Consider the following 24,866-nt stretch of genomic DNA (forward strand, 5'->3'; position numbering starts at 1 on the left):
TATATATATATATATATAAATGGGTATATATAAAATATAAATTCAGTACCGCGTTCAGAACCGTAGCGTGAGGCATTCGATCAGGACCTTCCAAATCTCTGCTTCAGTTAGTGGCCTATCACTGTAACACAATAAGTCCTTCTCAACATAAAGAGGTTAATTTAACTATTTTTATTTTAATATGCTTATCAATTAATTCTATAATTAAAAAAAACAACTAATTTGCAAACTGAAAAATATGGTCCTCATAGTTTGGTCAGGAGAGCGATCCAAAGTTTGAACCCCTTAATGTTATTTTTACATTTTGCGTATTCTCTAGAACTTTTTAGAAGAATTACTAAATGTTTGCTCATAATTATAAAATTCGTTAACCCGGGGATAATCCCATGCAAAAGATAACTTTTAGTAAGTATTTACTTTATTTTATAATAGCCGTAAAAACTTTGAGTTGTAAGGTATACACTTTTTTTTTTTACAAAATTTTAAAGAGTGCAGTTTTACATGGCAAAATACAAAATTTGAGCGAAATCGGTCGATAGTTCCTGATAAATCAAATTTTAAATATACGACTTCTTTAAATTCGATTTTTAATTTTGTGTTATATATAACAGCATACCCTCCAACTTATGAGGATTTTGAAAATAATTCTTTCTAGTGGTAGCGAACCAAAGTAGAAATTTTTAAAGCAAATGGATCTCTCATAAAACTTTTATCAGAACTTAAGAATCTAGCATATATAATTAATAAATCATTATTGAAAAACACTACGAAATCAATCTCAGAACCGAAAAGCATATACCGGCAGAATTAAAGAGCTTGATCGAAGAACCAGGTAAGTGAAATTTTTAGGAGAACTAATGAATCTGAGAATAACAACAAAAAGTGGTTGCGTCAATGTGTTATTATTGTCATTGCACTCCCCCATTGGCCAGCAGTGCTAGACCACATCCATGACGTTATACACCCTCAATGGATCATCTGCAAAATCCTGTTTGGTGTGCCCCAGGCACGCGAGGATGTGGTGAGACGACGAACAGTTGGTACAAATTTCAAAGTTCTTGGATCCTTCCGAAAGTTTCATTGATTTAAGGTGACCACTTCGAAAGCGGGCAAGAATAGTTTGTTCCTGTCTATTAAAACCTTGGGCCAGGGAGCCTCCAAGTCGAGAGCACTGATACCATGGGTGCTTTTGGGGGGGACATTCGAAGTGGTCTTGTTTTTGTGTTTTATTTTTGAGAAGATTTCCGAAAAGGTGTGGGCTGCACAGAGGCCTCGCAAGCACCAGCTTTAGCCAAAGTGCCCGCTATCTCGTTTCCTTCAAGATCGACGTGCGAAGGAATCCACTGCAGATGAATCTGATGCGGAATGGAAAGCCGTTTTAACTTTTTGAGTATTGACACTCCAGCACTATCTCTCAAAGATAGTGCTGGAGTCTCAAAGATAATGCGCCAATGTGGGTATGTTTAATGTAACAGAACTGTTTTTGCTTTCACTTTAATCTTAACATTACTAATCTTAGCAGTTTTTAATATGCTCTCATGATTTTTATTTGGGAGTAATAAGTTAGACAGTATTAAATAAAGTAAAGCAAAGAATTATTAGTCCCACCTTCTAATAAATCGGTAATAAAATAGTTCAGATACAACTTTTTTTCGTTCTGAAAATGTTACTTACCTGGCTCTTCCACTATGTTTTTCAATTAGTATAGCTAAAATAATTTCAATTTTTTTTATTTAATATTATTTGTGGCCTTTTTCGGGGGCTTTACATAATTGAAGTAAGCAATATTCGTTTTTTTTTTCTTTGTAGTTTATCCCATTAGAACATTGGTTCTCAACGGGGGCGATACCGCCCCCCTGGGGGCAGTGGGACTATGCTGAGGGGCGGTGAACTTGTTTTGGGCAGTAGGGGGGCGTTGGGTATGTTTTGGGCAGTAGGGGGGCGTTGAGCATGTTTTGTCATTCAAATTTAATTTTAAAACTTACAAATAAAATTATTAAATTAAGATTAATTTAATTAAAAAAATTATAATAAAGAAAGAAAGATTAAAATAATATAATAAATAAAGATTATCCTATACATTATTTGAAACAGCAATAAAACGAACTTAAACGACACCTATTTTTCGATACGAACCAACACAGCTCAGCGCATGAGCCAGTAGTTTTTGCCTCTGACGCATTTAAGCCATTTGGTGGAAATTGCAGTGCATGCGCTTTCAGTATGAATGTTTGATTGAACCCGTGTTTCTTATAATGGTTTTCGTTAGCTTTCTAGAGTTTTTTTCCCCAGTTTCGATTAGAACTCATAGTTTATTTGGCCAGGTACGTACGTGAATTAGTTCTTTATAGTATCATAAATTATTTATTAATTTTGAGAAATAGTTGATTTTCTTTCATCGTTTGTATTTTGCTGACACCAACAATGTCGGTTGACAAAAAGAAGTGTCATCAATACAGTGTCACGTACTTGAAGTTGGGATTTGTTCAATTACTGTTGAACTCTCAATTACCTATGTGTTTACTTTGTAATAAAGTTTTATCTAATGAGGTAAGGAAATCTTACCGTTAGCAAGAGCATTTGCAAAAAACTAGATATAGATTTGTCATTTTTGACGAACGTCTTTTTTCACGTTTCTGAAGGCACCTTCGGTCTCAGGGTTACTAGTAACGTCATCACAAAAATGCGACGATGGTTTGATCGCTTCTTATAATATATCAAAATTTATTGCTAAATCTGGGAAAGCTCAAACCATCGGAGTAGAGTTGATACTGCCGGTTGTCAAGGGAGTTTTAGAAACAGTTTTACATCATCCAATATAATAAAAAACTATCACATAAGCAACGATTCAGTGCGGCGACGAAATGATGAGATGGGTGAAGACGTTGAAATTTCTTTATGCAAACTTTTGATGTCCAACGAATTTTCCCTTCAAGTTGATGAATCTACCTTGCCAGGTAATGCAGGCTTTACTGTAGGCATAGGTCCGGTTTGTAAAGGAAGGGAAAATTATTCAAGATATGCTTTTTGCAGGAAGCTTGATTGTAGATATCAAAGGTAAATCTATTTTTAGTACTGTCAAAGATTATTTTAAAGAGAAAAACATTCCTCTTGCGAATATTATGTCCATTGCCACTGATAGGCTCCTGCAATGGTGGGTCGACATCGTGAGTTTATCGCCCTTTTGGAAAGGGAGGTACCAGATATTTTAGCTGTTCACTGCGTGATTCACAGACAGTATTTAGTAAGAAAAAATCTCAGTGACCGTTTGCATCAATCATTGCAATATGCCGTATCTGCTGTGAACAAAATTCACAGTAATGCTCTCTAAGATCGATTATTTAGACAACTGTGTAAGAAAAACGATGAAGAATTCAATCGCTTGCAATATACACCGAGATTCACTGACTTTCCAAAAGCTTCTGTCTCAATAGGTATTGGAATCTTTTCGACTCTGTGCTTGAGTTCCTCGAAAACAGAAATGTAGCTCTAAGAGACAGATTGCTAGAATTTAAGAAAGACTTTGGCTGATTTATCTGTAAAATTTAATGGCATTAATTTACAACTTCAAGGCGACGAGCTCAATTCGATCCCTACAAAATAAGTTATTTTCGCCTTTCTAAAAAAACTGATTTTGTTTTAGCAGAATTTTGGTTGGAATGAGTTCAGCCATGCAGGCAAAATTCTCTCTGATGATGCACATGCACAAGAATATTGTCAACACCTTGACTCTTTGCACATGGACTTTTCTGACCATTTTAAAGATGTTTTGTTCCCTCGAAGTCCCTCAATGGGTTTATGAACCCTTTTGTAAATATTGAAACAGCAGAGGTTCAGATTTACGAGGAATTGGTCGAACTTTTAACTAATGAAACTTTGAAATGGTGATCGTCTCACAGAATTTTTACTTAACACTAAAAAGACTGAAATACCTATATTGCTCAAAAGCAGTCAAAATGACTGCATAGAATAACTAATGAATAAAGAAAGCATAACTAATGTATAAAGAAATTTGTTTAAAATAAAATGTAATATTTTTGTTATTATTTTCAGTTATATAACAAGTTATTTGTAAATATTAACAATAAAAAAATTATATGTTGTACAAAAAGTCACAAAATTCTAAGAAATTGTGCTATCATTGTTTTTCTAATTGAAATTAAAAAGCAGTCAAAATGACTTCCATGGGCAATCTAGTGTTAAAGGTAACAGTCGTCTCTATCTTGAACTGTAGACTATCGTTAAAAATTTTTTAATTGCTTTCCCTGCCTCCTAACTTATCGAATGTGGATTCAGTGCTGTTACGGATCTTGTGTTAAAAAGAAGAAATCGACTCAAAATTGTGCAAACGTGGGTATTTGCATCTTCATCTCACTAAAAGTATTGAATCGAGCGTTAAGGAATTGGTTCTGAACCATTAAGTACAATCATCCCACTAACACAGTTACTTGAATGTTTCGTTGATACTACTTTTTAGTGTAACAAAATTATTTTGGGTGTTATTTTAATTATCTAATTTAGAATATATTATTCTTTTTAAGCATAGGTTTCTTAGTTGTATTTTTTTTTTTCATTAAACGTATTTATTTTGATCATGACAAATAGACGGCGATTACCTGCCGTGAGAAAATTATCGAGTTAATCCATTCTTTTTTGAAAAACCAAACAAATTCAAAGCGCAAAATAATTGCTTAAAAAATTTGCCTCTTACAATTCAGCACACATCCCTCCGTCCCCATGCTCAAAATAACAGGATTTTTATGTAGGGGGACGTTGAAAATTTTTTTGCTCCTTAGGGGGGCAGCAACGTTAAAAAGGTTGAGAACCTATGCATTAGAACAATGATAAAATGTATTTAGCATCACTTGGCATGATGTTATTACTCGTGGTCGTCACATGATAGTCAAAATTTACCACAATCAAGTAATTTTCTCCAGTACATATTTCTTTCGAGTGACCGTAAAACACTTACTTTCCAAAGTATCGATATTAAAACTGCTTGTGCTGTTTTAATAATCACCAAATATATCAATATAATATTTTATACCTATATTAGAATATTCGGTACTTATTACATAACCCTTCTACATTTGTGTTTTGTAAAAAATACATTTGCCAGCCAACTAAAGCCGAAAAAATAAATCTTATTAGAACTTTATAAGGATTTTGGATCATGACCATTTCTCTATCTGATCTTTACTATACTATTAAAATATTTATAAATAGTAGTGGGGCTAAGTTCTTTTAATTCTAATTTATTGAAATATTAATGCACTATCTTCGCTACCACTGAAAAAATATTTACTGAAACTACGGAAAACCAGATGTAGAATTCATTCTTATCAAAACTGTCCCAATTACTTTAATACCAGTAGTACTTATTACCGTCAGTAGTACTTATTAATTAAGCGTCATCTGGGAATGGCGATTTTCTACGGTTTTCCTAAGCGAATTTCCCATTAACTTTTTCTTCATTAGCCTTACTTTTTTAGTACATAAATTTTTTTTATTTCAGTTAATACATATTACCAACATATATGAATAATAAATATCTTTTTCTATTCAATTACAGTTGATTTTAAATAACCAATTTTTCAGAAGCACGTTTCAAAAGAATTAATATAAATAAAAACAAATTATATTAAAAAAATTAAAGTACATTCCTACTTAGATCAGCAAAGAAGAATTTATTTTAGATACTTTTTATTAAAATTTTTTTGGTTTTAATTTGTGAAGCAGAATGGGAATCAACGAGTTCTGCTAAAGAATCAAATTGTGTGTGCTAAATGCTTTAAAAATTGTGACCTATGGTTTCAGTATTTCTAATGGAATCCATATAAAACTAAAATTAATTATAATTTTTTTTGTGTTAGCATAAGCAGAATAGGAATCAACGAGTTCTTCTAAAGAATCAAATTTCGTCTGCTAAATACTTTAAAAATGGTGACCTATGGCTTTCTAATGGAATCTATATAAAACTAAAGTTAACTAATTATATTTTTCGCTTTAGCATAAACAGAATGGGAATCAACGAGTCCTTCTAAAGAATGAAATTTCGTGTGCTAAGTGTTTTAAAAATAGTGACTTATGGCTTCAATATTTCTAATGGAATCCATATAAAACTAAAACTAATAACGGTTAAAGTTAATTAATGAATTAATAGTTGAAAAAAAAATTATTTTAACTTGAGCGGATGAATAAAAAGTGTTTTATTATCGAATGAAAATTTGAACAAGATATAGGGAGAGTGTAAACTAATAGTAGGAATGTGCTTTAAAAAAGATTTAAAATAAAGGTTCTCTAGCTTTTTATTTTATTAGTTTAATAACATTATTTAACCAATTTTAAAAATAATTAGAAAATGGATCTGTTAATGCAGTATTTTATTTTAAGCATTTTTAGAACATTTTTCTATCATCAATTTATTTTTTTAGATATTTCTGCATGAAAGCTATGATATCTAAACATTTAAAAATTATATATTTATGTTTTTTTTAAATAGAAATGCAAATTCCCCATTAGTATTTAAACTTAAAAGTGTAAAATTAAGAGAAAATTCAATATTTTTTAATTTGGTTCCATTCAAAATAAAACTATTTATATAAATAATAAAAAATTTACCTATTAAAAAAAACCATTAGGTTTGTATTCTCCTTATTTTATTATTTATTTCATATTCTTCTTGTTCCTGGCCTTAAAATCACCTTTTTAAATTTTAGTAGACTTATAATAAAATAATATATTTATTAAAAAAAATTGACTAATATTTTGAATTTTTTATTCTTTTATATAATTTTATTATATAATTACTAGTTATATAATTTTCTGAAACATTAAAAATTGTAATCGGCTTGTAATATGTGTTTTATTATGAAAACATGAAATTATAAAAATTTATATTACCTAAATAAACTTATAAAAATCCTTTTTTAGGTGCAAAATAGAAAATCTCTTCAAAAACAAAGAATACTCCAGTTAAACCTTCTAACATTTTTGCTATAATGTTAAGGAAACTTACACTTTTATTGATCGTTATTCTTATGATGGATGCCTGCTTGATTAGCTCTTTCCTAGAATTAAAAAATCATATGTCTGAATACCCACTTTTTTTTTTTTTATCTCTTCCCCTTTTTTTCAATTAATTCGTTTTTAGTTATTATTTAGTCTAGATTTTTTTCATGTAAACTTTCATGTCTTATGCAATTTTTTTATACGCATCTATACTTTATTATTTCTTGTCTCATAAAAACACCTACAAAAAAAGTTTTTTAAGCTCTAAACGCGTGAGCTCTTTCCTAGATATCAGGGGAAAAAATTCATTATTGAATTTGAATTTTTTTGTCCTTTTCCTTTTCAATTTACTAATTTTTTGTTATTATTTAATCTGGATATTCCATATACATGCATGTATTACATGTCGGGGTATTACATCTGAGAGTTAAATACAACCTTTTCATGCTCACTTATACTTTATTAACTCTTCTTTCTTAAAAAAATACTCATAAATTAAAATTTTTCATTTTTTGCAGAACACGAAATTATATTTATCGTAGACATTAATGATAATTACTTACTATCAATGCGATTTTTATCATCGAACCCATTCATTAACTCGATGCAGTTTCACTAAAATGTGAAAAATGTTTTAATGAAGTTCCAAAATATTAAAAAGTGTAAGGCAAAGTTAAAATTAGTTAGTTTTAAATTAATTTAAAAATTTTTTTAAAACATTGAGAATATTGAAAATGCCAGGCAATCACTTCTACGATGAGATTTCATTCCTTGAAAATTATCCTGTACTCATAATTAAATCCAAACTTAATAAGACACTCATAAAAAAAAAAGTTAGGAAAGAAAACTAAACTAAAAATTAATTCTGTTGACGTCGCCGATGCCCTATTTTTGCCGATGTTGAGTCATTTGATACGCTCCATGTTTTCCGCCTGTATAGGAATTGTGCTTTTCCTGCTAGTAAACATTATGAAGGAGAAACAACTTTTACAGAGACCTCATTTGGATAGGGGTTTGTTTTATTCACTTTACTGCTGGTATAGTAATAACTTAACTTAGGTTATGGTAAAAGTGTGTGAAAAATACTACAGTGCTTCTATGAATAATTGTTTTAAAAATAACCAAATATATATCTGAATAAACTAAATCACACAAAAATTTGATTTAAAAAATATTGATTTAGATTTTTTGAAGATTTGAATCAGTAGCGTTGGAAACCTATTGATTATTTAAAATTATCACTTTTAATTTTATATGTTGTTTTAATGCTTTTGAAGGTCATAAAAAATGAAAGTATTAAATTAGTTCGAATTCATGAATTGCAATTTATTTAAAATGTTGTTTTTATTCTTTTCCTTTTTGTTTTATTCTGTTTATTGGTAATTATGTCGAAAGTGTTTTATTATCCATATTGCAAAAAATTAATCACTCACTTATTCTTGTAACCAATCTATTCTTTACTTGCATAATTAAAATAATAATAATAATATTAAATCACTTGCAAGGAAATGGCACCAAATATAACATAAAATTTTTATATAATAGTAAGTTTTATATCTTTCCGTAACTGATATCATTGTGTAACATTCTTTATTCTTTCATAAATTCGACGTATCATCAATTTCATTTGCAACAAAAAAAATCACATATAAGAATTATATTGAACTTGGTTATTCCTACCAAAGAAGAATCTCATTGATTAGAAAAAAATCAGGAAAACACGGGGTTTGAGTCTAATACGTCTGGAAAAAAATTACATGTCTTTTGCAGTTGCAACACCAAAACTTATTTGCAGTGATCTTTTTCTCTATTGTGCATAAAAAAAACGTTTTTTTAGGGAGGGGCGTATCACTTATTATTTAAATGGCAACAAAAAAAATTTATTCGAACACAGTTCTTCAAATTCTATGAAAAACTTGTTTTATTGTTGCACTAAGATAGTTAATTAAATCATAATTTCGTTGAAAATTTTCTTATCTATATCTTTTGTTTCATTGAATAAAAGTGACATGTTTCGAACAATCTGTTTGAAAGTATCTTTTCTAATTTTATAAATTTCTCTCTACCTAAGAAAAGTTTCAAAATACACGATGCTTTTAATCAGGTTTATACATTTACTGTAGCAAATCAATTTTTTCTTACCACAAATTAGAAAGATTTTACTTGCCCCCGAAAATGTTATACGTCATTGTTCCAAAATTACTTATCTTCTGCTGCGTTTCATTGTACTGGTCTCAAAAATATTCGATAAAAATCGCATGTAAAATTGAAGAGAGAGGGCGTCGTTCTAACGTACGCGTGTGTGTTATTCGGACAATGACCTTGAAACTAAAACACGAGGATGCCCTCTTCATGGCTTTTTTTTTATTATTTATTGTACTTTTAAATAAACAGTGAAATTGTTATTTATCTCTTTTTTTTGTTATTTGCGTTAACCGCGCGTATATTAAAAATTATCTTCTAGTAGGTATTCTAATAAAAATATTTTTTTTTTCTTCTAATTTTGCGTCAACAATGTTTGATTCTTCTGAGTGTATAAGACTCGCGATAAATTATGTATTGTATTTTATGTTAAAATAATTTTATTTTTTTAAAAAAATTCTCTTTTTTTTTTAATAAAAGATAATAATTTTTTCCTAAATTTAAAATAAGTTAATAAAGTAAGAAGGAAAATGTAAGCATGTATAGACCGCAAAATAAAAAACGAATCCTGCCGCATAACTTTTATGATTACATGACGAATAATAATTGGAATTTAACGAGATAAATTCTCTAAGATTCACGGAGTACACTCTAATTATATTCTATTAATCAATGTTAATTTAAGTTACGACACCAGACTCTAAATTTTTCTTTCTCTGAATAAACATGGCTTTTTCTTTTTTTGACACAATCGATATTTTTCTATTTATTTATTTATTTTCAAAATATGGAGGGTCCACCATTTATAAAATAGGGCTCCAATAGTTTAGTGCTCTGAAAAAATGACTTTTTTCTCGAAGTTGAATGTTAAGAAATAAAATAAAAAATTGCTCCAGATTTTCTATATCATGCATTTTTTTTAAATATATTTCATTGTTATTATTAATGAAAATAAAATAATTTTTTCAAATTTTGCAATCAATTACATTACAAAACTGATTAGAAGGACTTCTAAAAAAAATTCTGTCGCATTTTTTTTTTATTAAATTTTGAGATAATCATTTAAATTTAAACTGAATTTTCAAAAATACATCGAATTTGTTTCTGGCATACATTTTTTGTCCATTAAGTTTGTTAAAACATTGCTGATCTCTTCAACTCCAGATGCGGATAAACATTAAAACAAACTATTTTCCATAACTAAACTGGGAAAGAAAACTAAGAGAGAGAAAAATAGTGAGAATGTGCGTCTGTGTACTGTAATGCAGGCTTCCTCTCATTCTCCGCTGTTCTGCTGGGGTATTGATTTTTAGGGTGAGTGGGCAATGCAAGGGGATTCTACCATTGGTCGGGCAAAACTGTCTTGGTTTGTATGTGGGTGAGGGTGCTGGCTAGATTCTGTGACGCAGAAGCCCTTATTTCTTCATCATTCAGCGGACATATTGAATCTTCTGACATAGGGTTAAATATAGATAATTGGTGCCTTCTACTTATAGAACTTTCGCTATGGCATATGTTAAGCAATATGTATACTGTACTTCCAAAATTGTCTGGGACTTAGAATGTTACTGTGTGTTTTAAGAATCATCTTTAGAAGTCGTTTGATAACAGTCTCTTTCAAAAAGGGTGTCATTTGAAAACAAAATATTTTAATTAAAACTAGTGAGTAATCACATTTTGTCGTCTTACGTTAGTCATGTTTGTTCTAGATTTATGTACTGTTATGTTTTGTTAATTTATTCCATAGAAATATGTTTATATACAATGTTTAAAATTAGTCCTAGGTTCCATTTTCTTCATAAATATGGAATGTCCTTTGTTGCCTTTAGATCGCTCAAATCCATTTTTTTTGTCGTCTGAAGTTAATATATAGTTTGTTTTTAATGTATTTATTTTGAAATTATTTTACGTTTTTTTTTCCAAGAAAATAATCGTTTCATAATATTAATAAAATTCAACTTAACATTAATTAAAATATTGTTTTTAATGATAATGAAAAAATATTAATGCTATTTTTTCATACTAATAAAAAAGCTTTATTACTTACATGGTTTAGGTTACTATTTATTATTGAAAGCAAAATCTTAAGTATGCAAATATTATTCGAACACATCTATATAAATTATTACCTTTGTAATACTATATACTCTATATTACCTTTGTAAATTCGTGAATGCGTAATACCTTGATGACTGCGTCAAATCGTATTTATGGGTTAATTTTTAATAATTGAAATTTTTAATTTATCATCCATTTCATTTATTTGTTATTTTAAACTTGCCATGCGCATTTGTTTAAAGATATATTAGTTTCTCATTCTATTTTTTTTTCTTTTTCATATTTATGATTAAAGTATTTATTGGTTATTAATATAATTTCAATATTATGACCTATGTTTCTTAACAAATGAGCCATAAAATGTCTTGAGTTAAGACTTTCTTCCTCTTCAAAATTATTTCATTCATATTCAAGTTTTTCTTGCTTTCATGAAATTGTGTTATTCTTTTAATAACGAAAACAAATTTATGTAATGAAGAATTTATGTGACTTTACAGAATTAGATTCGACTCTACAGAATTAGATTCAATATTCAATGCATTTTCAAATTTTTTGTTATGTTTTCAGTGTGTCGATTTTTCGTTTGTTGTTTCCTATATTATTTTCATTATATTTTTTTAAATCTGAAATACTTACAGTTAACAAAATAATTTCGTTATTTTTCCATATTTAATTAGTTTTTCATTTATTACTAAATCAATATCGTAAATGGTCTGCATGGGGCATTGAAAGTATATATTTATTAAATTGGGATCCTATAATATTTTTATTTTCCTCTATATGATTAATATCCTACTTAAGGCTATCATGTCCCTCTAAACAGTTTGAAATACTTTTTATATATTTGTATAAATAAATGCTTTTTTTTTACTTTAAAAGATTAAATATCTGTATTATCAAGGTTCATTTTTTTTTTTTTTAAATTATCACAAATTACACATTATTGAGGTTCATACTTATTTTTGTAAAATTATGTCAAATTGTAAAAAAGAAAAAAAGTTAAAATAAAAGTAACTTTATGTAATCAATTTTATCGATAAAATGTAACATCCGTGTAATAATTAAGAAAAGATATTTTTTTAACAAAAAATCATTTAGAAAGTTCTACAAAGGAAAAAAGTATTAGAACAATCGGAACAATTATGTATTTTTGACAGGGTTGGGTTTTTGACGTCAAAAAGTGGTTTTTGACATGACAAGGGTATAATACTGGTTTAAACCGTCAAAAACCCGTCAAAAATGTCAAAAACTAAAGTTAGCCAAAAAAATATATAAACTTCAAAACTACCAACAGTACCAGCATTATATTGAAATTTAATTATACTATAGGTAATCAGCAGGTTTTAAAATATTTTTTAATTAAAATTAAGGTAAAATAACAGATTTAAAATCTCAGAAATTTATATTCAAATGCATGTGCAGAAAAATTTTGCACAAAAATTGTTTAAATATTTATATTTAAAAAAAAAAATTTCTTCTTTTTGATACTTAAGAAAATTAAAAGTTTATTACTATGCATTTTTGACATATAAGGAACATATAACTAATATTTATAAGGAACTTACAAGTTATGTTGTATAAATACAAACTTGATACAAGTGTATGAAAAAAAATTTTAATGTTATACCGAATATCTTTATTATCCAGTATGTTAATTTGAATTTAAAAGTAGTTATATTTGTGAATAATGATAAATATAATTCATATTGTTTATTATATTTATTTATAATTATTACACTTATCATTTTAAAACAATTTTTACCTCTTAATTTTTTTCCCCCACTTGTATTAAGAATACAAATAATGCATATCTTGAAAGCAAGAAGTAATTATTCAACAGCTGAATATTTAGATATTCAACAAAACTATATAGTATTCAGCAAAATGAAATTCACAAGTATTTGGATAAACTAAATTTTCAGCATAGTAAATGAATAGGCTGAATATACTGTAAATCGACACTAACTACTCTGTGTATTTAACAGAAAGCACTTAAATTTGTATTGTCTTATGTTAAAAAGATTATTAAGAAGATTTAAAAGAATATTAAAAAGATTTTTCTTTAAAAGAAGATGTCTAATGTACAAAACTGCTAATGTTTATCTTTAAAAATGTCTAATTTTTAGTATAATCTATACTATACACTAAATTTGGTTATAAATAAATTTCTTAATAATATCACTGCAGATTTTCAATAACACATGAAAATGAATACATAATATTACAAAAGATGTGAGCTTTCAAAAGTACAAGATTTTGGTTACTATTCAAAATATAAGTGTTTCTTCAAAATTTTAAATTTATTTTTTCTAGAACATATTTAGAAACACTATCCTTTATAAAAAATATATAAATTTTATGTATTAATTAAATTTCACATATGAATATAGGTTTTTGACATTTTCGACATTTTTGACAGTGAGGTTTTTGACGTGACGGTTTAAACCATGGTTTAAACTGTCAAAAACTGTCACATGTCAAAAACCTGCCAACCCTGATTTTTGAGAAAAAAAATTATAAATTTTTACTATTTATAGTACAATAAATTAATTATCGTGCTATAAAAACTGTCAAATCGTCGTTGTTGTTTAATAATTCTCATAATTATTACGCTTATTACCTAAACCTTCAATTTCTTTAAAGAAAACTTTTTTTTAAAAAAATCTCTTTTTTTTAGCAATTTTTTTACCTCCGTAAATTAGAGCATATGGCAATAAAATTCTACCTTTTAGTTTTAACTTACAATAATCTAAATCCCTGCAAGTGATACAATTATTATGTACTTTTTTATGTCACAAAATGCGGATTTGTTAAAATTATCCATTTTTAAAAAAAAATCCTTACTTCTTAATCCCACAGTCTACATGGTTTTATTCAACTTTGATAGATTTAAAAAGAATTATAAATTATTGCTATCTTAATTGAATTCGTGAATTCCAAAACCGAAATCTACCGAATCAAAAACAATTTTTTTTTTCTTCTCTTTTTGGATAACTCTGAAAACTGAATGACCTATTTGAAATTATGTCAAGCCTCAAAAATGAGTTAAAATTATATTTTAACTCCGTGATTTATAACGTGATTTAATTTTTTATAAAAAAAATTCTTTACTTAATGACGGAATCGAATCTTATAGCTACTCTTAGTCAGATCGCATTTTTTAAATTACCTGTTGTACAGAAATGAATGAAGTTTAATTTAGAATGGTAGGAATGGTGGGTGCGAATGTATTGAATCTCCCAAATAACACCGATCAACAGAATTTAAATTTTTGTTTATTGAATGAATTAAAATAGCAGTTTGTTATGGAAAATTTTGTTTTGATTTTTAAATTTTTGTAATAGAAACTTTTTTTGATTTCAAATTTTGAAAAAATTTTTTTAGCAATGGTTAAAGTTTTTTAATACAAAATTAAATAACCCTTACTAATGTAAAAATATTCATTTTACGTTACTTAAATGCATTCATCCGAATCACAATTTAATTTTTAACGACTTTTTTGTTTATACTTTACTTAAATGGCATTTTATTTAGTATAAACTTCAAAGAACTTTTTATTTAGCGCCTAGCAATGGTCTGTAGGCATGTTTGATTCTGTTTTCCTTGATAACCATTTTCTAATGTTGAAATATTTTAGTGGAATCGCTTTTTGTGGTTCACAGCACTGAAATCCAAATGTTAATCCAGAAAACATATTTTTAGAGGTATGTTACTTACCAGAGTTTTTGTATTTTGAAGGAACTCTCAAACCAGTCAAATCTTAAATCACCCGCTAGGATTATAATCTTGACGAGCGAGTCTTGCGAACGAGATTATTAACTGGACTTGTTTTCCTTAGTCTAGACCAGTGTTTCCCAAACTTATGACTTTTGTGTGCCCTTTCTAACTTTTTCGTAACGCTGTGTACCACTAATAAAGAAATTAATGTTTTTTTTTGGGGGGGGGGAACTTTTGTTAATAAGTTTATTTTCATCAGTGAGAAGGATGATATTGTTTTTGCTGTGATAACAGTTCATCATAATTCGGTTCTCTTGTGGTCAATTTTAGTCTGAGATGCGATTCCACGTCCAATAATCTATTTCTTTTTTTTCGACTTTATGTCCAGGAATACTGAAAAAGAGACTTCACATAAATATGAAGTTGGAAAAGGCAAAATATATTTCACAACTTTTTCTGTTTAGACTGGGTACATATTTTGCATTTGTAAGCCAGAATGATGTTAAAGTACACTCCTCGTGTTTACTTTTTGAAAATTATCTTTGTACTTATTATGTACTTTGTACGATTTATCTTGGTACTTATTACGGTTTGTTTCAAAATGGCTCTTTACGTTGGACGGTTTCATGCTTTCGTTTGTGAGTTATTCAAGACAAATGACGCAAAGTGGAATAGGCTCATTTTCATCCCCAGTCCATGAGAATCCTAAATGAAGATATTCTTTGTCATACTTGCTGGTTTTCTTCACTTTTTTCTTTCAGTTGATTGCTACTATCATCATTACGTGTTGTAGATCACGGGTCTGTTTAGAAGAAATTTGGGTCCGTTAACGGACCTTCACAAAATATCTTTTCATAAAAAATGACGCTTCACAAAATAATTTATCTTTTAATCGAACCCTTCACAAATTTGTTTATCTTCATTATTGTTTTGTTAATCGAATAAACCCTTCCCAGGGGGGGGGGAGAAAGACAGATGTAAACAAACTAAGTTTTGTCTTCGGCAGACCCTTCTTCCTTTATTTGTGCGAAATAAATATTCTGAGTTCAGCAGTATCGGCTGAATACCAAATATTTGTATGTTGCATCTCTAATTTAGTAGCAGCAATTGCTGTTTATCTTTTAAATTTTAATTTTTTTTTAATTATAATTTTACAGTGTTGAGCATAATCTTGTATCTCTTTACAATTTGAAAACTCCTTGAAAAAGGTTTTTGCAATAACAGGACCCTATTAGTACAAATTAACAAAAGCAGGACCCTGGTTGAAAGAATATGACTTAACGTTTATTTTATATTCACAAATTACGAGTAATTTTTTCACAATTTTACAAAAACGGACCTTTCACAAAATGTCTGGACAGACCCCTGTAGATACTAACCAGCGATCTATATTCTATGTTAGGGATAAAAATTATATTTTATAAAAATAATCAAAATAAGTAGAATTTATTACAAACCTTTACTATAAAAAAATCACAACTGGCTGTTGACACCACTAATTATTAACTGTTAACTCTGCAAAAAATAGTCAATAGAAAAATACATAATCGTTAATTTTCATGGCTAGCTTTGTTTTTGAGTAAAATTCTTTAAAATTTTCGTTTGTTGCAAAACATTTCGTATAAGAACGCGTACCCCCGCTATACTGTTCCCGTACCCCTGGGAAAACGCGTACCACTCATTGGAAAAACACTGGTCTAGACTGTATTTAATACCTATATTCGAATCTATATCATCACACTTTTTTGGCAACCACCTTTTAATGAAGCCTCAAGCAAATGGAGTTACATGAAGCAAGACAATTTGCTAAATATGCTATCTATAAAATATATATATTTTTAATAAATGAAGAAAAACGGAGCCTGGTTAGCAACTTTTATGGTCACGTAGACTTTTTCATAGCAAAACAATAAAAAACTGCTACATTTATCCTTAAAATAAAATCCCTGTCGACCAATGTAAATGCTATTAAAGAAATAATTTTGTTATTGCTTTCAGCTTTTCAGGTTAAAAGTTTTGTTTTTTAAAATATTGGGAAATAAAGAATTAATAAGTTAAAAACGCAAGTATCCCCAACAAAACTCTCACCGTTTTGGTATTATAATTTTAAACATTTGCTGATTTGTTTTAAAACTCTAACACTTGTCTAATGTTTAACTTATGGGAATTTTTTAAAATAAAAACAAAACAGAACAAAAAACGCTCTAAAAAATTCGAAAATCTAGCTTCAAGTTGCATAAATTCAAATTAAGACATACTATCCTGTTTTAAAAATGTAAGACTAGTCGATTTTTTTACTTTCATTCATAAGTAAACTTTGATCATTACCCATGATTAATATAAAACAAATTTAAGATTCATCCATTCATAAAGGTTCATGGAATTTGCTTCATGGAAAGGTTCATGACAAACACGCCTCTATTCAAGAAACTATTTCCAATATTAAAATGAAAATATGTAATCATATGCAAATTTTATATTTTTCATTGTGTCAATTTAAATGTCATTTGTAAATGAATACACACAAAGACTTCTTTCACCATGGATTTAAAGTTAGTTTAAATTTACTGAGCTTATTGCTAGCATCAAAAATTGTATTCAACAGTACTTTTTTATTAAACTTAATGAAAATGAATTGTCCGAATTTCGAATAATTAGTATAGAGCAGTGGTTGCCAACTGGCGGCCTACGGGCCGCATCCGGCCCGCGAAACCTTTCATTGTGGCCCGCGAATCAAAATATATTATAATATATTTTGTTATAGTTAACTATAGTTGTCATTTTTTAGGAAAATTTTTGGAGAAAATCTATATCGGTTTTAAATACTTTTAAGTTTTATATCTTAAAAATTTGATATTATGTATAATTATTGTTTAATTAATATTGATATTATGTATAATATTGTATAATTATGTATAATTATTGTTAAATTTGATTTAATGTATAATTATTGTTTAATACATTAAAGTTATTGTAACCAAAATTATTTAATATGCAATTAAATATTTTTAAAAATCTACTTCTTATTTTAATTTGCAATTCAATACTTTTGTTTTGTACAACTTGATAAAAATCTGACGGTAATATTTAATGTTCCTTCAAACATAAAAGACTCCTATATTAAATTTCGATGAAGTTGCTGCCCGCCATTTTTAATTGCGGGTGGTGTTTTTATTTGCGGCCACCGGCCTCATATAAGTTGGAAACCCCTGGTATAAAGCAAGCAGCTTATTCGGTTGGTAGATTGTCTGTCTATTGACCGAACTATTTGACCATAATCACTGTTCGATGCATGTTAATTAATAGCCATGGGAGTAATCATATACACTCTAATTACTTGTGACTCATAGGGTTGATCACAAACGCAATCGCCACCTTTTCTAGATTTGGAATAAGACAATTTATTTTTAAGAAAAGTATAAGATTTATGCTTTGAGGAAAAAGTAAAAAATGAGTTAAGTTTGGAGTATGTGTATGAATTTCAAATTAATTTAGAAATTTTCTTGTAAAAAATTTAAATGTTCAATAGCTGACGACTATGTTCAATGTATTTAATGGTAGATATATGTGCACTAATTTAATGACCATTAAATTAGATGAAACAGATTTAAATTTAAAAAAAGATCATAAAATCAGAATAAAGATCAAAATCATTAGATCAGAAAAAGAAAGAGATCAAAATCAGGATCATAATGGACTTTTAGCTCTCTATATTTTTATTTTCAATGGAGTATAAATAATTTTATTTTTCTGTGATCCAAAATATACTCATAATTTATACTTATTCTTGAAGTAAATAAATTATTATATTAGTAATCTTTTTTTTCTTCTTTTTAACAGATAAAATAAACCAAACATGACGTCAGTCAAAGTGGCTGTAAGGGTACGCCCTTTTAACAATCGAGAAATACATAGAGACTGCAAATGTATAATTAATATGACTGGAAATACTACAAGTAAATATGATTTTATGCCTTTGCAACTTCATTTTCTTTTACATTATAAATTTATTAATCTACTGGTGTTTTCCTTAATCTAGCCATTACTAATCCAAAAGCTCCTGCTAATACCAAAGAAGCCATCAAAAGCTTTAATTATGATTATTCATACCTATCCATTGATGTGAGTATTGCGAGAATTTTAAAACATTTATTTCATTTAAAGAAATAATGATCTACTGTCAAATTGTATTTGTAATGCACATACAGCTCTATACTCAAATTTTTAATGTTGAATTTTTAATGTTTCCTAAGGGATTCTTGTTTGTACTCAAATAATATTGTTAGTTATTTATTCTATTTATCTTTTGAATTTAGTTTGATATTTAGTATTTTCAAAAAAAGCTATCTTACAATAAAGCAACCTTTTTTTTACACATCACCTAATGTTTTAAAAAGTTATAGTAGTTTGATATCATTCAATTATTGCATTGTTGCAATTATATTAACCTAATTATTATATTTATTTGATGAGTGACGATTGTAAACTATGTTAGCAAATTTTTTAATGTAATGAAATCTCGTTAATACGTTAATAACAAAATGGATATTATTTATATATATATATATATATGAAACTAGTTTTTGCATAAAATTAATTGAATGAAAGTTTTGCTCAGAATGTTTTTTTTTTTTAAATAAGTTAGATTATATCCTTCTGTATTGTAAGAAAGTATTAGCCTTATACTTTTGTGATAACGCAAATAATTATAGAATTATGATAATAATGTGAGAATAATGATAATTAATTATTACTGTTTCATTTCTGGAATTCTTTACTAATTATGATCATTAATAATGATGATTACCTTATAGTAAGAGTTTTTAGTGTGACTTGTGTTTTAAAATATTAACTAATTAAAAACTTTCTTCATCTGATAGCTCAAAACTTTTAATATTTAAAAAATTTATTTTAAACTAAGAAGTATTTCATGCATTTTAAATCTCTTTCTCCTTTTAAATTGAATATATTTTTCATTATTATTCATTCTAGAATACACATCCTGAATTTGCTTCACAAGAGATTGTTTACAAAGATATTGGTGAAGAGATGCTTCTTCATGCATTTGAAGGGTAATAGTGTTGAAAAATGTTATGTTTATTTATTTTAAAATCAACTACAATACACATGAAATCTTTTCATTAAAATGTAATAGTTATTATAACTAAAATTCTAGAATTATGTGCTTACTTTTTAAAAACTAATTATAATCATTACAGGACAAAGTCCTGTACTTCTGGACAGAGCAGTTATAATTTAATATTTTAATGAACATCCTAATTTTAAAATTTTATAGTTCATAATATAAAAAACCTGAAAACTGAATATATTTTAATTTTATTTTTCTATGTAAAAAAATATTCAATAAGTAAATTTTAAACTGGATTAATTATTATTATAACATTCTTAGTCACTAGCAAAGAGATCAGATACCTTTATTTTATTTACATGTTTTAAAACTTTAAAATTGAGTTATAATATTTGTTTTAAGTTTAACTAACCTTAGAATTTGTTTCTTTTAAACTACTTTTCAGAAAGAAGCATTCCATAACTTATTATTATTATAGATGAAGGGCTTGGGGCAATGTAGTGATGAGCCACATTTTTTTCAGGTGGTATTTTTACTGTAGCTGTTCCTCTGTAGTCCAAATAGATTTTTTAGGATTTTCAAAATTTTCCACTAAATAAAGAACTATGCACAGCAATAACTGATTGCCTGTATAGAAATCCTGGTGTTTTTTGCACAAAAATGCTCTCCTGAACAATATAAAAAAAGTATCTTACCATTATATTGCCCCAAATCCGTAAAATAATAATTATAAATTTTGAAATCAAATTTAATTGAGTAATATTTGAAATACAATGTTAATGGAAAGATATTGTATGAGAACTCTCTTCAAATTTTTCACTTTTTTACAGTTACAATGTTTGCATATTTGCATATGGACAAACAGGAGCTGGCAAGAGTTACACAATGATGGGAAAACAAGAAGAAGGTCAAGAAGGAATTATACCTCACATATGCAAAGATCTTTTTAGGAAAATTAAAGATTCTAACAACAATGATACACTTTATTCTGTTGAAGTAACTATCTTGTTTTTTTCTATCTCATTATATTTTTATTTCCATTAATTGTAATCTAGTTTTTCACTATCTTATATTTTCCTTTCCATTGATTTTTATGTGACTTCAGAGATTTTCTTCAGTAGAGTTACATGGAGCAAAATTATTTTAAGGAAAAAGTATATGATTTATCTAAAATGATTTTTTTCCATATTACTGAATAAGTGGGTCTGAAAATAGGTCATACCTATAAAAATTCCATTTTAGATTATCTTATTTTTACCTTCTTAATTCATATTTGTGAATTTTCAATTTTTCTCATTGAATATGAATTTTCAACTTTATATACGCTATAGATCAGTGTTCCCCGACCTTTTTATCACCTCGAACCTGTCAACGTTTGATCATTTTACCGCGGCCCGCTGGGGGGGAGGGACGTTGATTGTTTATATTTTAGATTATTTTGATTTATTAATTTAAATTGAATTTAAACATGTCTTCAAATTATAATACAGTTACACCAAAAAATAAATATAAAGTGATTTAGCATTTTAACTTACTAGAACGTTAAATCAATTAGGACCCTGAGCTTGTTTCTTTGCAATGAGACGGTTCCATCTGGGGGTAATTGGAGACAATGACACCCGAAGTGTGTTGCATACGTCCAGTTTATTCCATTGCTTTGTTTTGGTTGCTGTTACTGCTAAAATTTTAATGGAGCATAGATATTTTTAATTTTGGGGAATAAACCTAGAAATTTAAATTCAGTTTCAATGAAATGGGCGGCCCGGTACCATTTGATCCACGGACCTGGGGTTGGGGAACACTAATATAGATTATCTATACTTGCCTTACTATGTGTAATGCAAATACTTTAACTGTTGTATCACTTGGATGTCACAAACCATCTGTTTCAAGTTTTTTTTTTCATCGTACTTAAGAGAAAAATCTGTTTTAAATTAAACAAATGAGAATGATTAAGAGGCCTCTATTCTCACCATCTTCAACTTTAGGTTAAATTTTTAATTTGTGTTTTCTTGATACTTTTTGCACTTTACAAACCTTTAATGATATAGTATTATTAGATAGCACAATACCTTTATAAAAAAAGGCAGAAAATAAAGGGGTCACTTTATTAGACTGGATAATTTTTAGAACTTCTATCAATTTTTCCTCAAAACTTCAAAGCAATAAAATGATGCAATATGTGGTTTTGAGTAAGTAATTTAAAATCACACAATTTGCAGTTTTTAGATTTTTTTTGAAAATCTAATTTTATTACAATTGAGACTGGTGAAAACTGATTCGGATAGTACTAATTAATTCTTTTAATGCTGATAGCATAAAAACAAAGATACTTATCAAAAATCTAAAAACAGGCAACTGTATACTATGTTACCACCTGCTAAAAACTGTTGATTGGGGAATTGTACTGGCATAACTTAGTGAGAAAAATTAATAGAGAATGTAAAATTCTGCACGGTTTATATCTCAAATTATGATTGGGTGGCGGGATTTGCATGGAAAGATACTGCCAAACAAAGAAAGTATCTATCAACAGTTTATTTCTGAAAATTAAAGAAAACGGATGAAAAGCAGTTTTTGAATTTTTCTGCCTCTTTCCAGTCTTTCAACAGTTGAGTCTGCTAGGGAGATGAACGCTTCTTTAGGACTGATTTTAAAAAGTTGACTATAAAAATTATATTATTTTCATTTTGTTTAGAAAAAATGCTAAAAATGATTATGAAATTAGTAATCTTTTTTTATTTTTTGTTACTTTAATAGGTAAGCTACATGGAAATTTACTGTGAAAGAGTTCGTGATTTATTAAACCCAAAAAATAAAAATAATCTTAGAGTGAGAGAACACCCTTTGCTGGGTCCTTATGTGGAAGATCTTTCAAAGCTTGCCGTCACTAATTATCAAGATATTCATGATTTAATGGATGAAGGAAATAAAGCAAGGTAAGGCATTAGAATATATCTCTACATTGTAATATACAGAACTGGGATTATAAAGAAATCACACTGGAATGCCAATCAATCTGAACCTAACTTTGTTCTGGTAATTTCCAAAAAATTTCTGTGTTTAAATAACTAAATCATTTTTAAAAACATTATTATAATCTGAATTTGTTGTAAATACTATTCCTAGGAACGTTTTTGTTTAAATAGAGTATTTTAGGAGCTTTTTCCCTTTATAGCATGTTATCTTATCACCTTATTCTTCTCTAATTTAGGGATTCCAAATCCCCTATTTCACGCAGCTTCAGTAATATTTATTTATTTATTATTGGAAATTTCATTGCTTATTTTGTATGTAAGAAATTATCAATAAAATATGTTTGTTAAATATCATTAAACTTGTCTGCTCTTACCTGTTGTAACATTTTGTCATACTTCTTTTGCTCTCCTTAGTAGTAAGCATTAACTTTAATTAAAAAAAGTGAATAAGTGAACCTTCAACCAAAAAATTTTTGACTTTAAAAAGAGTAATAATTTTGGATTAATCATTCAAATATTCTTTTGAGAAATGTTCAATGAGATAGTTTTTGTGGGAATTTTTTTTTTTTTTTTTTTTTTTTGTATCTCTCTTGTCATCCCTTTAAAAAAAATGCCATTTCTTACAAAAATAATATTTTGATATTTTTAGCTCAATAAAATAATGTTTAGCCCTTGGTCCCGGGCAGAGAATAAAAGTTTTTAAAAATAAAGAGAAAAAACATTTTCAACAATTACACATATTTTTGCTATAAAGTCCCAAACAGATAGCTGTAAAAACACAAACCTGTACTTATTTTATAGATAATATTTTTAACTTATTCGTTTAAAATTAAAATCTATTTGCAAAATGAATAAACTGAAAATTAAAATTGTTTTTTGCTGTCAGTTTTTTAAAGTGTTGAGGAATCTGTGTGCAATTTGTTAAGTATTAGATAATAGTTCAAGTAGATAATAATGATTTTGTTATTATATCGGCTTAAAATTTCAGAAATTGACAAATAAAAGTAAATAAAATCTGAATGAATTTATTTTTCAGTGCATTATCTCTTTGGTAAATAGATGTAGAAACTCTAGTGTATTGATTTAATATAATGAAGAGAGTTGATGTATGATCAATAAATTATTGAGATTAATTAATAATTGCCTTTTATTTCACAAATAGTCTCTCTGTTACCACATCAGAGTGTAGTAATAATAATTTCTGTAGCTATCACATTAAAGGTTACATTAATGGTGGTGACTTATTGTCTTGCCTAATTGGCAAACATCTTTTTGTGTGATATCGCGGAGAGTAATGTTAAAAAAAAGCAAAACTTTGAATGTGCTATGAAATGATCGGCCAAAAGCATTAAAAGGGGACCTATATCAATATCTACAAAGTTATCCATGTTTGTGTTTTTGTAACTATTCATTTAAATTTCATGGGGAAAAAAACTGCATTCTTTTACAAAAATCACGTTTTTTTAAATTTTGAACCTCTAGTGCAGAGTCTTAATATTATTTTATTGAACTGAAACTTTCGTACTATTTGTTTTATAACAAAGGGTGCCTGTGTATAGGATGCCGTCAAAGAAATTTGAACTTTTGCTTCTTGTTACCACCCTAATGTTCATGTTTTAAATCTGTCTCTACTGTTTTTTTTATTCGTTTTTTAACATTCTTCTATAACTTTCCTTCTCAGTGAAGGTATTTTATAGATAATCCCTTAAGTAAAATGTAAAAAAAATTATTAAATTAAAAACAAATAGTTTTTCAAATCATCATTTATCTGGTATATCATTTTTTTTTATGAAATCCTTTTTAAAGTACTTATTTTAGTTATTGCATAAAAAAATTTAAATATTAAAAGCAAATATTTTTTTTTATATTAA

The 24,866-nt window shown here is 27.8% G+C and overlaps 1 protein-coding gene across 1 annotated transcript in view; it reads left to right on the top strand.

Moving 5' to 3' along the window:
* The first annotated feature begins 10,496 nt into the window (after positions 1-10,496).
* LOC107452683 (kinesin family member unc-104) overlaps positions 10,497-24,866 on the top strand; it is a 55,773-nt gene continuing 41,403 nt past the window's right edge. Inside the window, exons 1-6 of the mRNA XM_071183527.1 lie at positions 10,497-10,815; positions 18,769-18,884; positions 18,968-19,050; positions 19,921-20,000; positions 20,848-21,013; positions 22,778-22,956. Coding sequence (XP_071039628.1) covers positions 18,785-18,884; positions 18,968-19,050; positions 19,921-20,000; positions 20,848-21,013; positions 22,778-22,956 — 608 coding nt within the window. The 5' untranslated portion in view covers positions 10,497-10,815; positions 18,769-18,784. The remainder of the gene's footprint in view (positions 10,816-18,768; positions 18,885-18,967; positions 19,051-19,920; positions 20,001-20,847; positions 21,014-22,777; positions 22,957-24,866) is intronic.

The sequence above is a fragment of the Parasteatoda tepidariorum genome, chromosome 7 (genome assembly GCF_043381705.1).
Source record: "Parasteatoda tepidariorum isolate YZ-2023 chromosome 7, CAS_Ptep_4.0, whole genome shotgun sequence".
Taxonomy (NCBI): Eukaryota; Metazoa; Arthropoda; class Arachnida; order Araneae; family Theridiidae; genus Parasteatoda; species Parasteatoda tepidariorum.